This window comes from Balaenoptera ricei, chromosome 16 (genome assembly GCF_028023285.1).
Source record: "Balaenoptera ricei isolate mBalRic1 chromosome 16, mBalRic1.hap2, whole genome shotgun sequence".
Classification (NCBI taxonomy): domain Eukaryota; kingdom Metazoa; phylum Chordata; class Mammalia; order Artiodactyla; family Balaenopteridae; genus Balaenoptera; species Balaenoptera ricei.
This window is the reverse complement of record NC_082654.1, coordinates 61,482,097-61,501,482: the sequence shown is the minus strand read 5'-3', so window position 1 is coordinate 61,501,482 and position 19,386 is coordinate 61,482,097. Positions and strand designations below refer to the sequence as shown.

Here is a 19,386-nt window from a genome sequence, read left to right as displayed (position 1 = left end):
CCGCTTTTCGCCCCTACACTTCCCGCACCGCAACACAGTGGAACTTAACGTACCTCAACTGCCGCAAAGAAGGGGCGCTACAGTTTGGGGCCGAGGTAAGTGCGAGCAGAGCGCTGTGGGATCTCTCGGCCCTCACTGGCCTTTGGGTTCCTGCCAGAGGGAGGAGTATTGGACAGTCGTGGGAGCGGCTAAGAAGTGCTGAAGTGCTCCACAAATCCATCCTTCCAGCAAACTTTTTCCGAGCACCAGTTAGGGCCAAGGCGAGGTGCCGAGAACGCAAAGATGCGCTGTCCCTGCCCCCAGGAAGCTTGACAGTCTGGTAGGGGAGACGGTGAGGTTACACCAGAGTAACTAGGGGTGGTCAGTACACAGTCCTGGAGTGAGCGGAAGAGGTGAACCTGATAATTCCTTTGTGCCTTAGAAAGACTTCATAAAGGAGGTAGCATTAGGACTGAGAGTAGAAGGACTATAAGTGAATGTAGAGTTGATTTTATCCTTCTGTGTTTACTAATAAGCCTCTCACTTTCCCTCCTGTTCTCCCACCTTCCTCCTATTCTTTCAACTGCCTCCTTTAAAAAATAAAGGAGGGGAGCCTTTATTTCTGGTTTTGCTGTGCACTGATCCGGAGGACAGGGGTGAGGTATGGTTCCTTTGTCATCTCTAGCCCTAGAATAAATGGCCTCCGTTGTGAGGAGTTTTGCATCTGTTATAGGGTAATGGACTCTTCATGGAGGCCTTGTGGTTTAGATCCATGAAGATACCTTCAGCAAAGACCAGTCTGTTAAGCTTCTCTGTTCACTGTTGGATCCAAAGGCTCTGGCCATAACTCATATGCTCTTTGCCCTAATGCAGTGACCCAGCACAGCATTCTTCCTTTCCGCCCACCTTAGAAATGATGCTTTAATTCCCAAGTTCCAGTAAGTGAACCTGGCCAACGACCTTAGCAGTTGACCTCCTTTAGGAGTGATCCTGATAAGCTTTCACCGGAAACCCTAATAATGAAGCTACTATACCTTACTTATACACACACACACACACACACACACACACACACACACACACACACACAGAGTTATATTCTTATATATACCTCAGTATACCTTAACTGATGAATTCTGAATCTCTTATTTAGATTTTTTTATTGCCATCCAGTTTACTGTCAACCACTAAAACATCCAGTAACACAGCCATCCAGTAATATAGCCAATGGAAATAAGTGAATGGGTTTCAGTTTGTGCTGAAGATCATTTTTTCTTTATCCCAAGCCCTCATATGGTGAAACATCCAGGGTTTAATTTCTCTGGGAAGGAAAGGAGCTCAGTATCCCATACAGAAAATTCTTCAGGTGGAAGGATGTCAGAAAGATGGATTTCCAAAGCCAACTGTCTCCTGTACCATGTGGATCTCTGCAAGCAGACTCTCATCTTTCAATTTCAGCTGCATGAGAGGAGGAAGGGAAGGACACATGTCATACCTGATATACCTATGTGGAGACCCCTCATTTGCGGGACCACAGCTAAAGAACATAGTTCCTCAGGATGGAATTGACTCTTCCTGTATTCTCTATTTCACAATAACTCCATTAAAAAGACCTCAAAACATTGTGCTGGTTACATGGATGTGTTCACTTTATGAAAATTCATCACGTGGTATGAACACTCACAATTTGTGTATTTTTTTGTAAAATAACTTAAAGTTTATTTTTAAAAGAGTTTACCTTATCACCCAATATATCTTAACTAATGAATAATGTTCCCATTTGGCAAGTGAGAGAAAGGAATCAAAGACACAGGAATCAAAGACATTAGACTTTAATTTTAAAATCTAGATGTGTAGCAGACACATCTAGTTGCCTACTGAAAACCCACTCTCTCCCTTCTTTTACTAACAAAATCTTCATTTCTTTCCAGGGCAGCAATGTAACCAACTAAAAAGCCACATTTCTTGCTTCCCTTGCAGCTAGGGGTAATTTCAATTGTTGCCAATGAAATGTAAGGTAAAGTCATATCTCTTTAAAGGGAGGTGAAATAGCTAGCATGGCCCCTTTGTCCTTTCCCTGCTTTGTTCTTTATTGTACCTGAAACATGGATATGATAGCTGGAGCTACAATGGCTGTCTTGCAGCTATGAGGGACGGAAACTGCATGCTATGATTGGTGAAGCAGAAAGATAGAGGTTGGGTCTCTGACGACACTGTGGTACCAATTCTGGACTTTTCATTAGATGAGAAAAATAAAACTCCTAATTTGTTTAAGCCACTGTCTTCCAAGTCAAATTACTTGCAGTCATAACTGATAGACTAGACCAGGGGTTGGCAAGCAATTGCCCATAAGCCAAATCCAGCCCGCTGCCTGTTTTTGTAAGTAAAATTTTATTTGAAATGCAGCCATGCTCATTTGTTGGTGTATTGTCTATAGCTGTTTTTGCACTACAAGGGCAGAGTAGTAGTTACAATAGAAACCATGTAGCCCACAAAGCCTAAAGTATTTCCTATTTTGCCCTTTACAGAAAAAGTTTGCTGACCCCTGGACTAGAGCAACACCTTCATTTTATATGCGAGGAAAATGAGGCCCAGGGAGGTTAACAAAAGATCCCGCATGGTAATATGCGGGTTTTTATTCCAAACCCAGCAGCCCCATGATAATGGCCAAAGATGGTAAGAAAATCCTCTAGAAAAATATTCATATCATGAAATGCTGTAAAGTCAAGTCCTGAATTAAGCCAGCACCTTCCCCCCAGTTTACCAACCTCAGTACAGTATGAACAGCAGAGGTATCTGCATCATACCTTCATCGTGTACTTGTAGGCCTGCTCAGCTTCCAGTTGCCGTCCAGCCTGAAAAAAAGAGCACCGCCTGGTGATGAGGACATGTCATAAATATTATGAAGGGAAAGTACATAAGCAGAGGATTTACACCTTCTTAGTTAAGAACCTCTGAATTCAAAGGGGGAAGCAGGAAAATGAAAGGTGGTAGGGAAAAGCAGATGTTCATATATATATAATATATATATCCCTCCTTCATTTCAAAAAGCTTAAAGACAACTTGGCCTCTCTTTTTTTTTTTTCCTGAAAGCACCATGAGTCATTGTTACTCTCAGGACTGAAGCTATTCTGTTAATAACAGCTAATACTTACATAGTGCTTGCTTTGTAGTTTACATTGTTTTAATTGTTTACATTTTTAAAGTGCTTTACTTTCATATATACCACTAATATTTATATTTATATTGTATCAATATATTATTGATATTTACATGCCACTATTATCTATAGTTCCCAGTTTACAGATAGAGAAACCTGGGCACAGAGAGGATAAATAACTTGCCACGGTTATGAAGCTAATAAGTGGAAGAGCCAGGTTTTAAAACAATGCAGCTTGGCTCCAGAGTCCAGGTTTTTAACTACTACAGTCTATCCTGTCTGTATGCATTAGAAAAAGCAGATACTGGAATTACTTCCATGCAGATCTGGATATGAGGTGAGAACACTACTTCTCCTAGTTTTTTCTTGTATGAAGTAATCATGTAGGACTTAAATGAGAATAATATGAATTCACTAGTATATTTCATAAGTTTGTGCGTAACAAATTAGCTGCAGTATTAAGAGTCACTTTGGAAAATTTAAATACATAAATATGAGAACCACAGACTGTTCAGGTTAGAAGGGAATTTAGAGGATATCAAGTCCAATTCTCTGATTAGTGCTAGTCCATGGTAAATTTTCACTAGTTCACAGAAGACTTCATTACCCTAAAGACTTTCCTAAAATATTTAAACTTTGAAGTGTTCCTACCTGAAGTTCACTGAATTCCAGGGGCATTTTCCAGTACATCTTCCTTTCCTATCATTATTACTTCTGTTTCACTTCTGCCATAGGGAGGCAGAGACCCAAAGGATGGAAGGATCCAGAACAGGCAAAATTTTGAAAAAGAATATTTTTTTGTTTTGTTATTATGTAAAATGCTGCAGTAAACATCCTTGTACATGTTTTCTGGTATTTTCCTTAGGAATGTATCTATATATAAAATTGCTAAGTTGTAGATATGAATGTGACTAAATAATGCCATATTGCACTTCAAAGTAGTTGTACCACTTTACATCCACTAGCAATTAGGACAATCCTTATCAATGTTGGTAATATCAAGCTAATTTTTCCCAATCTTATGGGTGTGAATTTGTCGCATAATTATAAATTGCATTTTCATGGTTACTAGTGAAGCAGAACTTCTCTTCATATATTTATTGACTTTTACAATTTCCACTTCAGCAAATTATATATTCCTATCCTGTGACCATCTTTCAATGAGATTGTGTGTAGGGTTTTTTTCTTATTGCAGGAAATATTTATATATTCTGGATATTAATCCTTTATTAGTTATAAATGCTGCAAGTATTTATAATAAAGTCCTTAAGCTTTATTTTAGTGCCTTTTGTTGTACATGAATTTCCAATTTAAAAGTTGTTAATTTATTGATATTTTTATCTTTGCCTTGTGCTTTTATAGTCATAAGGAAACCATGCACACCCCAAGGGCAAAGAGATATCCTCCATATTTTCTTCTAAAGAGTCTAAAGTTTTAAGATTTAGACCTTTAAACCAGCTGGAATAGTGTGTGTGTGTGGGCGGGGTGGGGGGTGAAGTAACGACTACTTTTTTTTTCATATGGATAGCCAATGACTCCACCACTATTTATTGAACAGTCAGTCCATTTATTCCTCATTTTGGTGGGCTGTTTAATCTTTTAAAAATAGATTTATTGAGGTATAATATATGTACCATAAAATTCACTAATTTTAAGGTTCAACTGTGCAACCATCACCACAATCCAGTTTTAGAAGGTTTCTATTACTCCCCAAAAGTTTCTTCGTGCCTGTTTGCAGTCAATCCCCATTCCGACCCTTGGCCCTAGAATCACTGATCTATTTTCATCTCTATAATTTTCCTAATTTCATATAAATGGTATCATATAATATATAGTCTTTTGTGCCTTGCTTCTCAATTAGCATAATGTTTTTGAGGTTCATCCATACTGTTGCATAAATCAGAATTTCATTTTTATTGCTGAATAGTATTCCACTGTATAAATATACCATATTTTGTTTATCCATTCATTGATGGGTCATTTGGAATGTGTCCATCTTTACCTATTATTAAATGCTGTAATGAAATAGAGAAATCTTTGTGTAGACATATGTTTTCACTTTTCTTGACTAGATACCAAGAAGTGGAATTGCTGGGATATATGGTAAGTATGTATTTAACTTTTTAAGAATCTGCCAAACTGTTTTCCAAAGTGGTGTACTAATTTGCAATCCCACCAGCAATGTATGAGGATTCCAGTTTCTCCACATCCCTGTCAATAATTGCCAGTCTTTTCGATTTAAGCCATTCTAATGGGTGTGTAGTGTGGTATTAATTTATGTTATCTTAATGAATTATCTTTTAAATTTTGACATAATTTCAGATTAAAGGTACAAGAATAGTTCTCTCCTCTCTGTATATACACACATACACATGCACACATATATACATATGTACATGATACGTAAGTATATATTTTAACTTTTCCTGAACCATTTGAGAGTAAATTGCAAACATGATGCAATTTTAGACTTTAGTATGTGTTTTCTAAAACCAAGGACATTCTCTTACATAAGCACAGTGCAATTATCAAAATCATGAGATTAGTACAAATATAATACTATTATCTAATCTGTAGACTTCATTCAGATTTTTCCAAATGCCCCAGTAATACCTTCTATGGCTAAAGAAAATCCAGGATCATGCCTTTTACTCAGTATTCATGTCTTCAGTTTCTTTTAATTGGGAGTAGTTCTTGATTCTTTTTGTTTCATGGTATTGGAATTTCTCAACAGTACAGGGCAGTTATTTTGTAAAATATTCCTCAATTAGTGTTTGATGTATCTTTATGATTATATCAGCTTATGAACTTTTAGCAGGAATACCTCAAAAACACTGTTGTGTTGCCCTCAGTGCATTCTATTAGGAGGCACATGCTGTTTATCCCAATAATGGTGATGGTAACCTTGATTATTTGTTTAGATTGTTATCTGCCAGGTTTTTCTACTATGGCATTACTGTGTTCCCCCTTGTAATTAATAAATATCTTGTTGCAAAATACTTGAGACTATGTAAATATCTTCTTCCTCCTTAAACATTCATCAGTAGTTTCAGCATACCTTGTTACCATATGACCCAGCAATCCCACTTCTGGGCATATATTTGGAGAAAACTCTAATTTGAAAAGATACATGCACCCCAATGTTCATAGCAGTACTATTTACAGTAGCCAAGACACAGAAGCAACCTAAATGTCCATCAACAGATGAATGGATAAAGAAGATGTGATATCTATCTATCTATCTCCAATGGAATATTACTCAGCCATAAAAAAGAATGAAATGATGCCATTTGCAGCAACATGGATGAACCCCAAGGTTATCATACTAAGTGAAGTAAATCAGACAGAGAAAGACAAATATCATATGATATCACTTATATGTGGAATCTAAAAAATGGTAGAAATGAACTTATTTGCAAAACAGAAAACAGACTCACCAACATAGAAAACAAACTTATGGTTACCAAGAGGAAAGGTGTGGGTGAGGGATTAGCAGATACAAACTACTGTATATAAAATAGATAAACAACAAGGTCCTCCTGTATAACACAGGGAACTAGATTCAATATCTTGTAATAAACTACAATGGAAAAGATTATGAAAAAGAATCACTTTGCTGTACACCAGAAAATAACACAACACTGTATATCAACTATACTTCAATTAAAAAAAAAAAAAAAAAAGAAGTGGCAAGAGTGGGAATCCTTGCCTTATTCCTGAATTTAGCAGGAAGGCTTTTAGCTTTTCACCAATGAGTATGATGTTGGCTGTGGGTTTGTCAAAAATGACCTTTATTATGTTGAGGTATAGTCCCTCTGTACCCACTTTGATGAGAGTTTTTATCATGAATGGATGTTTACTTTTGTCAAATGCTTTTTCTGCAACTATTGAGATTATCAAGGGATTTTTAACCTTCCTTTTGTTAATTTGGTATATTACATTGACTGATTTGCAAAAGTTGAACCATCCTTGTGACCTTGGAATAAATCCACCTTGATGGTGGTGTATGATCCTTTTTATACATTGGTGGATTTGGTTTGCTAATATTTTGTTGATGACATTTGCATCTATATTCATCAAAGATACTGGCCTGTAATTTCTTTTTTTGTAATGTCTTTGTCTGGTTTTGGTCTCAGGGTGAATGGTGGACTCATAGAATGAATTTGGGAGTGTTCTGGTCTCTTCAATTTTTTGGAATAGTTTGAGAAGGACAGGTATTAGTTCTTTATTTATTAGGTAGAATTCCCTTGTGAAGCTGTCTGGTCCTGGACTTTCATTTGCTGGGAGTTTTTTTTTTGTTTTTTTTTTTAATTTTTTAATTTTATTTTATTTTTTATACAGCAGGTTCTTATTAGTTATCTATTTTATACATATTAGTGTATATATGTCAATCCCAATCTCCCAGTTCATTGCTGGGAGTTTTTTAAATTACAAATTCAATTTCAATTCTAGTGATCAGTCTGTTCAAATTGTCTATTCCATCTGGACTCAGTCTTGGCAGGTTGTACGTTTCTAGAAATTTGTCCATTTCTTCTAGTTTGTCCAATTTGTTGGCATATAACTGTCCATAGTATTCTCTTATGATTTTTTGTATCTCTGTGGTATCAGTTGTTATTTCTCCTTTTTCATTCTGATTTTGTTTATTTGGGTCCTCTCTCTTTTCTTCTTGGTGAGCCTGGCTAAAGGTTTATCAATTTTTTTATCTTTTCAAAAAACCAACTCTAGGTTTCATTGATCGTTTCTATTATTTTTTATCTCTATTTTATTTATTTCATCTCTGATGTTTTTTTTTTTTGCATTCGGTGTTGCTTTTATTTTATGAAAAAGCTAATTTCAAATCTACATTAAAACTAAGCTGAATACAAAGTCTTAGTGAAGGAGGTCTGGTGGTTCTTTTTACAGAAACATGGCCACTGCCCTTTGGCCTTAAAACTTCAGGAAGGGCACTTCAAATGGCTTCATCTTTGCACGTTTCAGTGCCAGAGCATAGGAATAGACCCTAGCGTCCACTGTCAGATGTTCATCAGCTACCAGAGCATCAAGTCTCTTCAGCAGGTCATTCTTTGGGAAGGAAATTACTTCCACAAATTCTCCATCTCTTGGTTTTGGCTCAGGCCTTAGGTTTTCAGCATCATCTCCAGTGATAGTTACTGTCATGATGTGTGTGGTACAATTTGACAAACCTGGATCCATACATACAGCTGGAGAACATTCAGCAACATCTCCTTTATAGCCAGTTTCTTCCTCTAGCTCCCGAAGAGCAGCTGCTTCTAGGCTTTCGTTGTCATCAATGAGACCCACAGGGAATTCTAAGCAGTAGCCTCCCAGTGGTGGTCAGAACTGCTTTACCAGAATGATACATTCATAATGAAGGGTTCTTTGAAGCACTGGGATAACCGGCCACACCATCAGCAGACTGTCCTTTCCTAGTTGTCCACTTCACAGTTTCCCAAGTTCTTGTTTTACCAGTAAGATCCCTGTAAGTTGTTTTATCAAGCTTGACCCATTTTCCTTCTGAAATTAACTCTTCTGAAATAATAGACTGGTGTTTTGAGAAGAATCTGCTGGTTCTTGTTTTCCCATTTTCAAACGAGTTAGTCTTTATAGTCCCCAGGCAAGAAGTTCACACTACTCCCAGGCATGGGACAAAGGGATGGGTACTCCTTTGGGCGGGGGGGCTTGTGGGGGGCGGGAGGTGAAAGCATGGGTCTGAGACCATAGTTGGAGGAGATGTGGTGCTACTGCTCTCTCTAATCTTTATTAATTCCTTCCTTCCACTGACTTTGGGCTTCGTTTGTTCTTCTCTTTCTAATTCTTTTAGGTGGTGGGTTTGGTTGTTTATTTGAGACTTTTCTTGTTTCTTGAGGAAGGCCTATATTGCTATGAAATTCCCTCTTAGAACTGCTTTTGCTTCGTCCCATAGATTTTGGAAAGTTGTGTTTCCATTTTCATTTATCTCGAGGTATTTTCTGAATTCCTCTTTGATTTTATCACTGACCCATTGCTTTTTTAGTAGCATGTTGTTTAGTCTACACGTGTTTGTTCTTTTTCCCATTTTTCTTTCTATAGTTGATTTCTAGTTTCATACCATTGTGGCTGGAAAAAATGTTTGATATAATTTCTATCCTCTTAAATTTGTTGGGGCTTGTTTTGTGGTATATTAGTGTTTGAGGAAATAATCTTGGGGGGTTCATCTTTAGAACTCTGCCTACCAAAAGAAATTGTATATGATTTTCTCTTTGATCTATGAATTAATTAGAAACATCTTTTTAAGTTTACAAATGTATGTGAGTCTTTTGGCCTATCTTTTAGTTGTTGATTTATAATTTTACTGAAGTGTGATCTATAGGTATTCACTGAAGCTCTCTTTGTGGTCTAGCGTATGGTCAACCTTTATGAATAATTCACTTGTGCTTCAAAAGAATATGTATTCTATGATTAAGTACAGGGCTATATAATTAGTGTTTGAGCTCAACCTTGTTGTTTTATTCAAATCTTACACATTCTTAATTTTCTCCCTATTTGATCTAGCAGTTTCTGAGAGAAGTGTATTAAAATCTTCCATTTTAACCCTTTTAGTTTAAAGATGAAGAAACTGAGGCCCAGCAAGTTTAAGTAACTTCCCCAGTATCCCACAGCTGGTTGTGGCACAGCTGGGGTAAGAACTCAGGTATTTCTCATATTGATATTTACTCCAAAGAGAAAGTCCAGTAATTTTTATTCTGTTAGTTTCTCTTATAATCACAATATTCCCTGTCAGTTCTGTGTTGTATTGGCCAATGGAAAACTGAGGGCCACTTTCTTTATTCCCAACTTGAATCTTAGGCTAATGTGCAAGTTATTGAAGCAAGTTATTTTAATTATGGGAGGGTTATATTCTATAGGTAAAGCAGCTTTCACAATTCCCACAGTTACCCCCCCACACACAATTTCCCATTTATTTCAAGGATAAGCACCCTCAGCCAGCAGTTCAACAGGATGGAAAGATTCAGAAACACTAGCAGAGTATCTCCTTTGCTGGTCTTTGACCTTGTTACATTCTGATACAATATCACTCCCATTTTTAATTTTTTTAAAATGAAAACAACTTTAATGAAAAAGGAACTCAGGTCATTAAATATAACTAAATACATTTTAAATATAAATACCATGTCTTTCCTGATTAGTATCAGGTAAATATCTAAACTATGTGTCTGAATAGCTAAACCATCTGTCTGAATTCTGGTCTCAAAGAAAAATGTTAGAGACAATTACAAAGAAGATGCTTCATAGCATCCAGTGCATTTTTTAAATGATGGGCTCTTTTGGGAAAATAACTTCAGTCTATCAGAGATTTCTTTTGTTCCTATTGTTGGTAATTCATTTATGGCTACACCCTTATAGTCTACTTTGCCTTTCTTTTTATCATTAGATTCTTATATAGCTTTTCTAGACCATATATGACATTTTTGTAGATCCAGAGCATAAATAGAATGACTATACAATCCCAGACTTGAGGTCCTAAACATGAGAGTGAAGGCAGGCAGAGTGGTGCTGAGGAGAGCAGAAGGAGAATCTCTCACCTTCCCCAAGTCTAATCTGCCATCCCACTGCACAGCCCTTGCACATCTCCTAACTGCAACCCCCGACCAAGATCTGATCCATACATGCTCCTTTATCTTCAGTCAGGGCACACACTGGGCTGGGCTTAGTTTGTGTGGCCTGGGCTGGGGCCTGCTGAGCAGCTCAGGGAGCCCACCCCATCTGAAAACCCCAATGACAGTCAACTCCAATCCACCCCATTACCACTCACCTGAGACCACCAAACCCAAGTGCCTCATTCCCATTTTTAGAATCTCCTTTCCAGACAAACACACCTAAGTATATGATTTTCAAGCACATCCTAAGCAGAGGCTTCCCAGACATGAACTCTCCTTCATCACCAGTATAATGACCACATCTGAAGCTCATCAAACCTCAACTATCATGCATTGATGGCCTTCCCGCTATCTCTTTCTTTACTTGGTCCCTCACCTCTCTGCTCTACAAGGGCATTTGTGTAAGGATAATAATCACTCACTTTCAGGCAGACCAGAGCCAGATATGCCCATACTTCAGCATTGTAGTTGTTCAGTGCATTGGCTTCAGAGAGAGCATCCTCAGCCTCTGTGAGCTCATCCAGCTTGATAGGAAAAGAAGATAACGTGATTTGTTAAGTCAAAGTAGTTTTCACTTAAGCCAGCTGGAATCTGTTTAGCTGAAAATGCTATGTCCAAATAACATTGGTATATGTGACCCATACTAATAATTTTCAACTTAAAAATTTTTTAGCAACAGAACTCTTTCTTCAAACAAAATCGTATGTGGTGGTGTTACAATATATGAATGAGAAAAAGTAGAACTGCTCTGATTAAAAAGTCAGGTACAGGAATCTGGAGCCCTGCCTGCTGGGCTCTCGAGTTACACCCCTCTCTTCTCCCTTCTCTCTATAGCAGGCCCATCAGGGCATCCATGAACCATGGAGCTTCAGGTGCCAGGGTTGGAAAACCAGAAGTATTCACTATCATGTGTGCCTCATTCAGTGATTTCCCCATACACAGTGGGCTGTCAGATACATTTGTAGTTTTACATTGTACATCCCTTTCTTAAGTTAAAGTCCTATTAGCCCATCAAAATACTATTGTTCAGAAAGCTTCTCCTTCCCTTAATATGAGTTATTGACAGCACAATCTTGAGCAATCAATACAACATTCAGAGATTCTAGGGTGTTCCCTGAGCTCTGGGCACATGGATATCATTGCTGCTCCCTAATACTGTGAGTTTGTTTTGTAAAATCTTCCAAAAGGCCACCTAAGGAAAGGATAAGATACCTCTCTCTCCCCAGTAAAATCGTTCTTCATTTTTCCTGTTTCAGAAAATAAAATAACTGGTTTCTAGGCCCAAGACAATATGAAGAATGGCCTTTCAGCAATGCCCATACCTTGGTCCACACTTTAAATGTCTCAGAGATATTGATTCACTATTTAATCAACCTATATCTGCTAAGGATTTATTTTACTCTGTGTCAGGCAGTATGCTAGACACTTGGAATAAAAAGAAAAAATACAACTTTTGCCCAAAGAATTCACATATACGTAAAAAATGCAGACAAAATGAAAACTCAAACACATAAAGAGCTCTGATAGAAAATAAGCATTTCTATAATAAAAGTATATATATATATATAAATAATCTAGTGGAGGGACAAAGGAAAAGAGGAATAATTCTACCCTGAGATTAAGGGATGGCTTCAGAGAAGAAACACTGCTGAAGTCAATCCTGAAGGATAAATAGGAGTCTGTTAGCTATACTTCAAGGCATTCCAGGTAAGAGGAACTTCATATACAGAGGCACAGAGGCTTCAGAGAGCATGGAATGCTCAGGAAACTCTTAATATGCTTGTGTGGCTGGAGAAGGGAGGGAAGGGAGAGACAGAGAGAAAGCAAGAGAGATAAGAGAGAAAAGAGAGAAAACAAAGGAAGTGATAAGACCAAGGAGTTAGGAAGAGACCAGATCATTCAAAAAAAATCTGAATATTATTCTGAAATAAGGGGTAGTCATTGAGGAGTTTAAATAGGGAAGTAACCTGGTATTTGCATATTTTAAAGACCACTCTGATAACAATGCAGGAGATGAATTGAGGGAGGACAGGAGAACACCCTAGTAGGTAAAGAAGGGATGAGGCTTGAATTAGAGCAGTAAAAATAGGGATGGAGAGGAGACAGTAGACCCAACAGACATTTAGGAGACAAAATCAATAGGATATTTGATGCCTAATTAAAAGTAATAGAAGTAGACTAGGATAGGTTTTTTTGTTTTTTTTTTTTAATTAAAGAAGATACTGGCTAAGACTTTTTTTTTTTAAATAAATTTATTTATTTATTTATTTTTGGCTGTGTTGGGTCTTCGTTTCTGTGCGAGGGCTTTCTCCAGCTGTGGAGAGTGGGGGCCACTCTTCATCGCGGTGCGCGGGCCTCTCACTGTCGCGGCCTCTCCCGTTGCGGAGCACAGGCTCCAGACGCGCAGGCTCAGTAGTTGTGGCTCACGGGCTTAGTTGCTCCGCGGCATGTGGGATATTCCCAGACCAGGGCTCGAACCCGTGTCTCCTGCATTGGCAGGCAGATTCTTAACCACTGCGCCACCAGGGAAGCCCTAGGATAGTTTTTAAGTTTCTGGCTTGGTTGACTGGATTCATTATAGTCCCATTTACTAAGACAGGGAGAAGGTACAGGCTTAAGGAATGTGAGAATCCTTCTGAGATAAGTTAGGTTATATTTTGGATATGTACATTTTGAGGTCTCTGGGGAACCATCAAATGGAGCTGTCTATTACATTGTTTGATATAAGGGTCAGAACATGAAAAGTGTTATGAACTGAAGCTTTAGGATTCATCGCGGCAAAATTGGTAGTTAAGATCACTGGGGTAGATGATATTTCTTAGGGAGAAGAAGTAAGGTGACAGGAGAAGAGCTGGCTATAGAACCCAGGAGGACCCAACAATTATGATGGGTAAAAGACTAGGAGCCAGCAAAAAAGGCTGAGAAGGACACCAGAGAGGAAGGCGCGGAACTGGAAAGATGTGAATGCAATATTGTGGAAGTCAAGGGAAGAGAGGGTTTCAAGAAGGAGGCAGTCAGCAGGGTTAAGTGCCACAGAGACTTCATCAGAGGGTCTACTGCATTTGGCAATTAGGATGTTATAGGGGGCCGCCATCAGAGAAGTTTCAGCAAAGTGTTAAGGGGTATACACCTAATTGCAAGGAATTGAAGGGTAAATGGTACCTGAGAAATGAACAGATAATTCACATGATTTCAACTTCATTAGTGATGAAAATGTAAATTAAGATATATATCAAATTGGAAAATGATAATGCCCATTGTTCATGACTTAACAGTAAAATGGACTCTCACACCTGGCAGAATATAAATCAGTTTACAGTCTTTCTAGAAAGTGAGTTGACACTATACTTAAAAATTTTTCTACATTCTTTATGAATGTATCCTAAGGAAATTACAAAATTAAGCACAGAGATTTATGTCTTAAGAATGTTTATTTCTGCTTTATTTATAATATATAGATGTAGAAACTAATGACATGTCCAATAATAAGTGGTTGGTCAAATAGATATGGTATATCCACACATAGGTGTAGCATGACTAAAACATTGACTGAGGGGCAGAGATTACTTGGATACCTTAGCAGTAGGACTTAACCCAAGTTTTTTTGAGTTTCTATATCAATGAAAGTATTTTTTATGCTACTTAAAACAAATAGAAGCATGATTCATGCTGACTAGTTTGTACAGTTGGTTTCTTGTTCTTTTGAAGTGCTGTTAGGTTTCTAACAGCTACAGATGTTTTACATCCTTTCTGGGAAGGTGTAGTGGGGGCATATGGCTTCTATGTAAGTGATCACATGTCCTGGTTGGCCTGGGACACTCCCTGTGTCCCAGTGTAATTATTAATATCACCCTTTTCATTCTCAGAAGTGTCCTGGTTTGTATGATAAATTACATGATAACCTTACTTATGCATCCAAACCAGGGACTACCATGCAGTTATCAAAATTTATGTTTTAGGGGCTTCCCTGGTGGCGCAGTGGTTGAGAATCTGCCTGCCAATGCAGGGGACACGGGTTCGAGCTCTGGTCTGGGAAGATCCCACATGCCGCGGAGCAACTAGGCCCGTGAGCCACAACTACTGAGCCTGCGCGTCTGGAGCCTGTGCTCTGCAACAAGAGAGGCCGCAATAGTGAGAGGCCCGCGCACCGCGATGAAGAGTGGCCCCCACTCGCTGCAACTAGAGAAAGCCCTCGCACAGAAACGAAAGACCCAACACAGCCAAAAATAAATAAATAAATAAATAAATAATAAAAATAAAGGAATTCCTTTTTAAAAAAAAGTAAAATAAATATCCTTCTTTAAAAAAAAAAATTTATGTTTTAGACTATTTGATTATGTGGAAGGTACCAATGCTATGCTGTTAAGTAGAAAAAAAGATTACAAAGCAGTAAATATATTATTTACAATTTTATACATTAAAATTACTTTCAGGGCTTCCCTGGTGACGCAGTAGTTGAGAATCTGCCTGCCAATGCAGGGGACATGGGTTCAAGCCCTGGTCTGGGAAGATCCCACATGCCGCGGAGCAACTAAGCCCATGCACCACACCTACTGAGCCTGTGCTCTAGAGCCCACGAGCCACAACTACTGAGCCCACGTGCACAACTACTGAAGCCCACACGCCTAGAGCCCGTGCTCTGCAATAAGAGAAGCCACTGCAATGAGAAGCCCGCACACTGCAACGAAGAGTAGCCCCCGCTAGCCATAACTAGAGAAAGCCCACATGCAGCAATGAAGACCCAGTGCAGCCAAAAATAATAAATAAATAAATAAAAGAACTTTAAAAAAAAATTACTTGCATATACGTACGAAAAAAGACTGGAGGGAAATGCATTCAAATGTTAATAGTGGTTATCACTGAGTGGTGGGGATTATGGATACTTTTATGTTTTCTTCATATTTTGTATCATCCAAATTTCTATAACTATATTTTACCTTTATGGTTAAAAAAACAGCAATGAGGAATAGGAGACAAGGAATGTAAACAATTCTTTTGGTTAAGGGTAACAACCAGGGATGTTGTTACTGTTATTGTTTAATAAGAAGGGGGAAAGTACAGGGAAAGAGCTGATGGGGAAGGAAAGCTTAAAAATGTAAATCAAAGAGAAAGAAAATATTAAGAAAGTGAGGGATTAGGAGAAAAGGAGAGGGATAGAATCAAGAATACACATGAAGAAGTTAGACAAGAACAGAAGAATGCATGCCTCTTTCAAAGATTAGAGGAAAGGAGGGAAGGGTGACAAGAGTTTTTAGGGGCAGTGGAACAAAAGATCTACCAGAAGCTGTAGCAACTCCTCCTGAATACAGAAGGGACACAGAGCTTAATAAGTATCAATTAGTTTCTTTAATTTAATTGAGTAGATTCTTTATATCCCATATCACTTTTCTCTTCCAGATAACATCATAAAATTACAAGCTCATGTACCAAATAACATGAAATTTTTTATTATATAGCTTCATGCTTCAGTTTTTGTGGGATTTTTAAAGAACGTTTTATTTTTGTAGTTCAGATTGACCTTCAGTTTACTGAACAGCTTTGAAGAGCAACTTTTCATTAGAGAAGACTGCCCTGATAGCCTTCCTACCATCATCCAAACTCCCAGGATTCCTGGAAGGCCAAGGAGTCAAGGTCGGCTGTATGCACAGGCTAGTCTCAAGACCTGATCCTCTTACCTGATAACAGGCGATTCCCAGTCCTAGCCAGGTAAGGCATGAAGGCGACCTCTTACAGACTTGCAGGTAGGTTTTCTTTGCCTTTTCGTACTGTAGAAAGAAAGCACCACTAAGCTATTGATCTGGAAGCTTCAAACACTGCATTGCTAGGATAACCATGGGGCTTCTGTAATTGTACTCCACACCGATCTAAGTTAGATGAGTCCTTGGATTATGTATATATATGTTTTTATATATATATATTTTTAAAATATATATATATTTTAAGACAACTTTTTAAGAGAAGTTTTATGTTCACAGCAAAATTGAGAGGAAAGAACAGAGATTTTCCATTTACCCACTGTCCCCACACATGCATAGCCTCTCCCATTATCAACATCCCCGACCAGAGTGGTACCTTTCTGTTAGTTAGGTCAAGCTAAGAATGCTTCTACTACTTTTAATAAAAGAAAGCTAAAATAATAGCTAAAATAACACTTACTGAGTTCTTAACAACTTTTTTAGTATCATAATGGTTAAAACCACAGACTCTAGTACTAGACTGCCTGGGTTTGAATCCTGCTTCTATTAATTACTGGTTATCTGATGTTGGGCAAGTCACTTTACCTTTGGATGTAAAAGTGTCATTATCATATTACTATTCTTACTCCACAAAGATGGATGTTAATGCTTGAACTGTAATCAGGTCCCAGACAATGACCTGATTTACATAGTTACTCCCCATCTCTATTCCTCACCTCTTTCTCTTCCAGATATATCTGCCCCAGTCGCAGGAAGATGAAGTGCATCTCAGAAGCATCCACTACAAAACTAATGGTTCGCTCATAGCACGCCTTGGCCTCAGCATGATTTCCACTCAGAAAATAGAGATGGCCCTTCACGCCCCAGACATTAGGGTTCTAAGAAAGTGAAGAACAAGTAGTACACGGAATGAGGTGGTATTTAAAAGTACATTAATGATCTTTGTTTAACATTTAAATTTACATGAAGTCCATGTTCTTTTGCAAATTAGAAAGAAGGCCATTCAGTTGCACTGGGAGATACTGTTCTAGGACTGCCCTTTCATTTTTTTCTTGCATTCTTCAAAGCCATTTTGTCTTTGGGGAAAATATTAAGAAAAATATTCATGCATAACCATGATGATGTTCACAATGAGAAAGGAGAAGTTCAGGAAACTTGAAATAGATAAGGTGTCTGCTAAAGAGCTGTCCTTATCCTTTCTCTGTCCTTTGTAAAAGTCATGATTGATTAAGAAAAACAAATGGAAGGAAATTAGATAAATGAGTTTACCAACAGCTGATAACCCCCAGCTTTGATAACCAGAAATCTACCTGTGATATGGCATCACCACCTTTAAGAAGGCCTACTTGTCCCTTCTCCAAACTAAACTTAAGACGCTCTAGCAAAAGTTATTACCAGGTAGTCCATCTGGGCTGCTTGTTGAAGGTATTCCTCTGCTTTAGCAAAATCCTTCTTGAGTAGGTGTGTCTGGGCCAGCACCAAGTAATACTCACAGCTGGGGCCTCCATGAGGGCATAGTAGCTCATGTGCAAGCACTCTGTGTACATACTGCAAGGAAAAATCAGATTATAAGAAACATGTAAATGACTGCATGGTGTCAATTCCATAGCTCTCACGGTTGAAGATTATGTCTCTGATAATAAATAATAAAGACAATATTATAGAATGAAATGATTATCAATTTCAAAAGGTTAGAGGTGAATTATAAACATTCAGCATATCATGGTTCCGTTACCAGCTATTCATGTAGTAACATTTCCAAGTGAATTATCTACAGTACTGTATAATTCTGGTCTTGCTGGTCATACTAGATGAGTTTTAGCCTATTGTGTAGCAGACAAAGGCATTTCATCAACCACCCCATTTTCATACGAGGTAACATTTTCAGGCATTTGTATTTATAAGGAAACTTAGAGTGAGGCAAAACCTCCCTTTCTAAAATTCTAGACTCAGGATCTTAGAAACATAAATGTTTGTTTCTGACACACTCTCAAGCATTTGTTATGTTCACCAGTTTTATACTTTGGGCTATACTTTGTTTTTAATATGATATAAGGCCTGCAAATTTGACAAAGTCATAGGTACTTGCTAAGAAGAGGGGAAACCCTTCTTCTCCCTCTGTTCTCATCTCAGCCTATAATATAGAAACTTCCACTAATAATGATACCTTCTTAGGAAAATACTGGGGGGGAGGCTCTGCAGCTGTTCCCTCAACCTGCGTTCTGACTCTTGGACATGGGGGAAAAGTGATTTATTTAATTAGGGAGACAGAGAGCCTGTTTCTCTATTGTGAAAGGTTAGTATATTAAAGCCTCCTGTTTAATGTGGCCCACTCCCACCTAGTTCATAATTCTTGCCCTATCTTGAGTTGGCCACCCTCAAGTGGGGCATGCACTCTATAGGTTGAGGGCCAAATCTCTTGCCTCCTGGATCTTGCTCTCTTACTGCTCGCTTCATGGATATGTTTCTAATTTCCTATGTGGTAGGTAGACCTTACAGGATGCTCTTCTTCTCTGGGAGGAGACTTCAATTCTCCATCTGTTCCACCTGTGACTGCATGGGTAAATCAAATCTGGGACCAGTCACATATCCAGCCCAGTTATACCAAAAAAAATTAGTATTTTTATCCCCCCATATAGCACTGTGTATCTGTTTCCAATTGGTTCAGAACCTGGAAGGGAAGAAGGGTGTGCTTAGGCTCCTGTGAACCCACAACACTCATATAACATGAGTTCCCATAATAAAGTAACATCAGGCTACATATGACTCAGAGTCTGATTTTGCTTTGCTGGTATTCTATAGGGAGCAGACTTGCAGTGAGGTCTCCTGATGCTCTCTGCAGAGAGTAGTTCATGTTTGAATGTTTATTCCATTGTGTCTATAGTGTGCTCTCAAAGCATGTTTGATTTCTGCA

General features: G+C 38.2%; 1 protein-coding gene, 1 long non-coding RNA gene and 1 pseudogene across 13 annotated transcripts in view; 1 reads left to right on the top strand and 2 right to left on the bottom strand.

Annotated features, from left to right (window-relative positions):
- Positions 1–8: 8 nt before the first annotated feature.
- On the top strand, positions 9–19,231 carry LOC132351170 (uncharacterized). Of its 4 annotated transcripts, XR_009498113.1 has the most exons (6): positions 19–95; positions 2,508–2,655; positions 3,272–3,476; positions 5,212–5,242; positions 16,284–16,482; positions 17,204–19,231. It is a non-coding gene; the product is annotated as an uncharacterized LOC132351170 (long non-coding RNA). The 4 variants fall into 4 exon arrangements; XR_009498114.1 differs by lacking the exon at positions 3,272–3,476; XR_009498111.1 differs by lacking the exons at positions 2,508–2,655; positions 3,272–3,476 and having other exon boundaries at positions 13–95.
- CFAP70 (cilia and flagella associated protein 70) overlaps positions 1,130–19,386 on the bottom strand; it is an 89,617-nt gene continuing 71,360 nt past the window's right edge. For all 9 annotated transcript variants that reach the window (XM_059901125.1, XM_059901127.1, XM_059901132.1 and 6 more), the window contains 6 exons: positions 17,868–18,020; positions 17,189–17,350; positions 16,452–16,541; positions 11,199–11,300; positions 2,787–2,834; positions 1,130–1,437 (listed from right to left, as the gene is read on the bottom strand). In XM_059901125.1, the coding sequence (XP_059757108.1) occupies positions 1,357–1,437; positions 2,787–2,834; positions 11,199–11,300; positions 16,452–16,541; positions 17,189–17,350; positions 17,868–18,020 (636 nt within the window). In that variant the 3' untranslated portion in view covers positions 1,130–1,356. The remainder of the gene's footprint in view (positions 1,438–2,786; positions 2,835–11,198; positions 11,301–16,451; positions 16,542–17,188; positions 17,351–17,867; positions 18,021–19,386) is intronic.
- LOC132350858 (ADP-sugar pyrophosphatase-like) lies at positions 8,066–8,722 on the bottom strand (annotated as a pseudogene).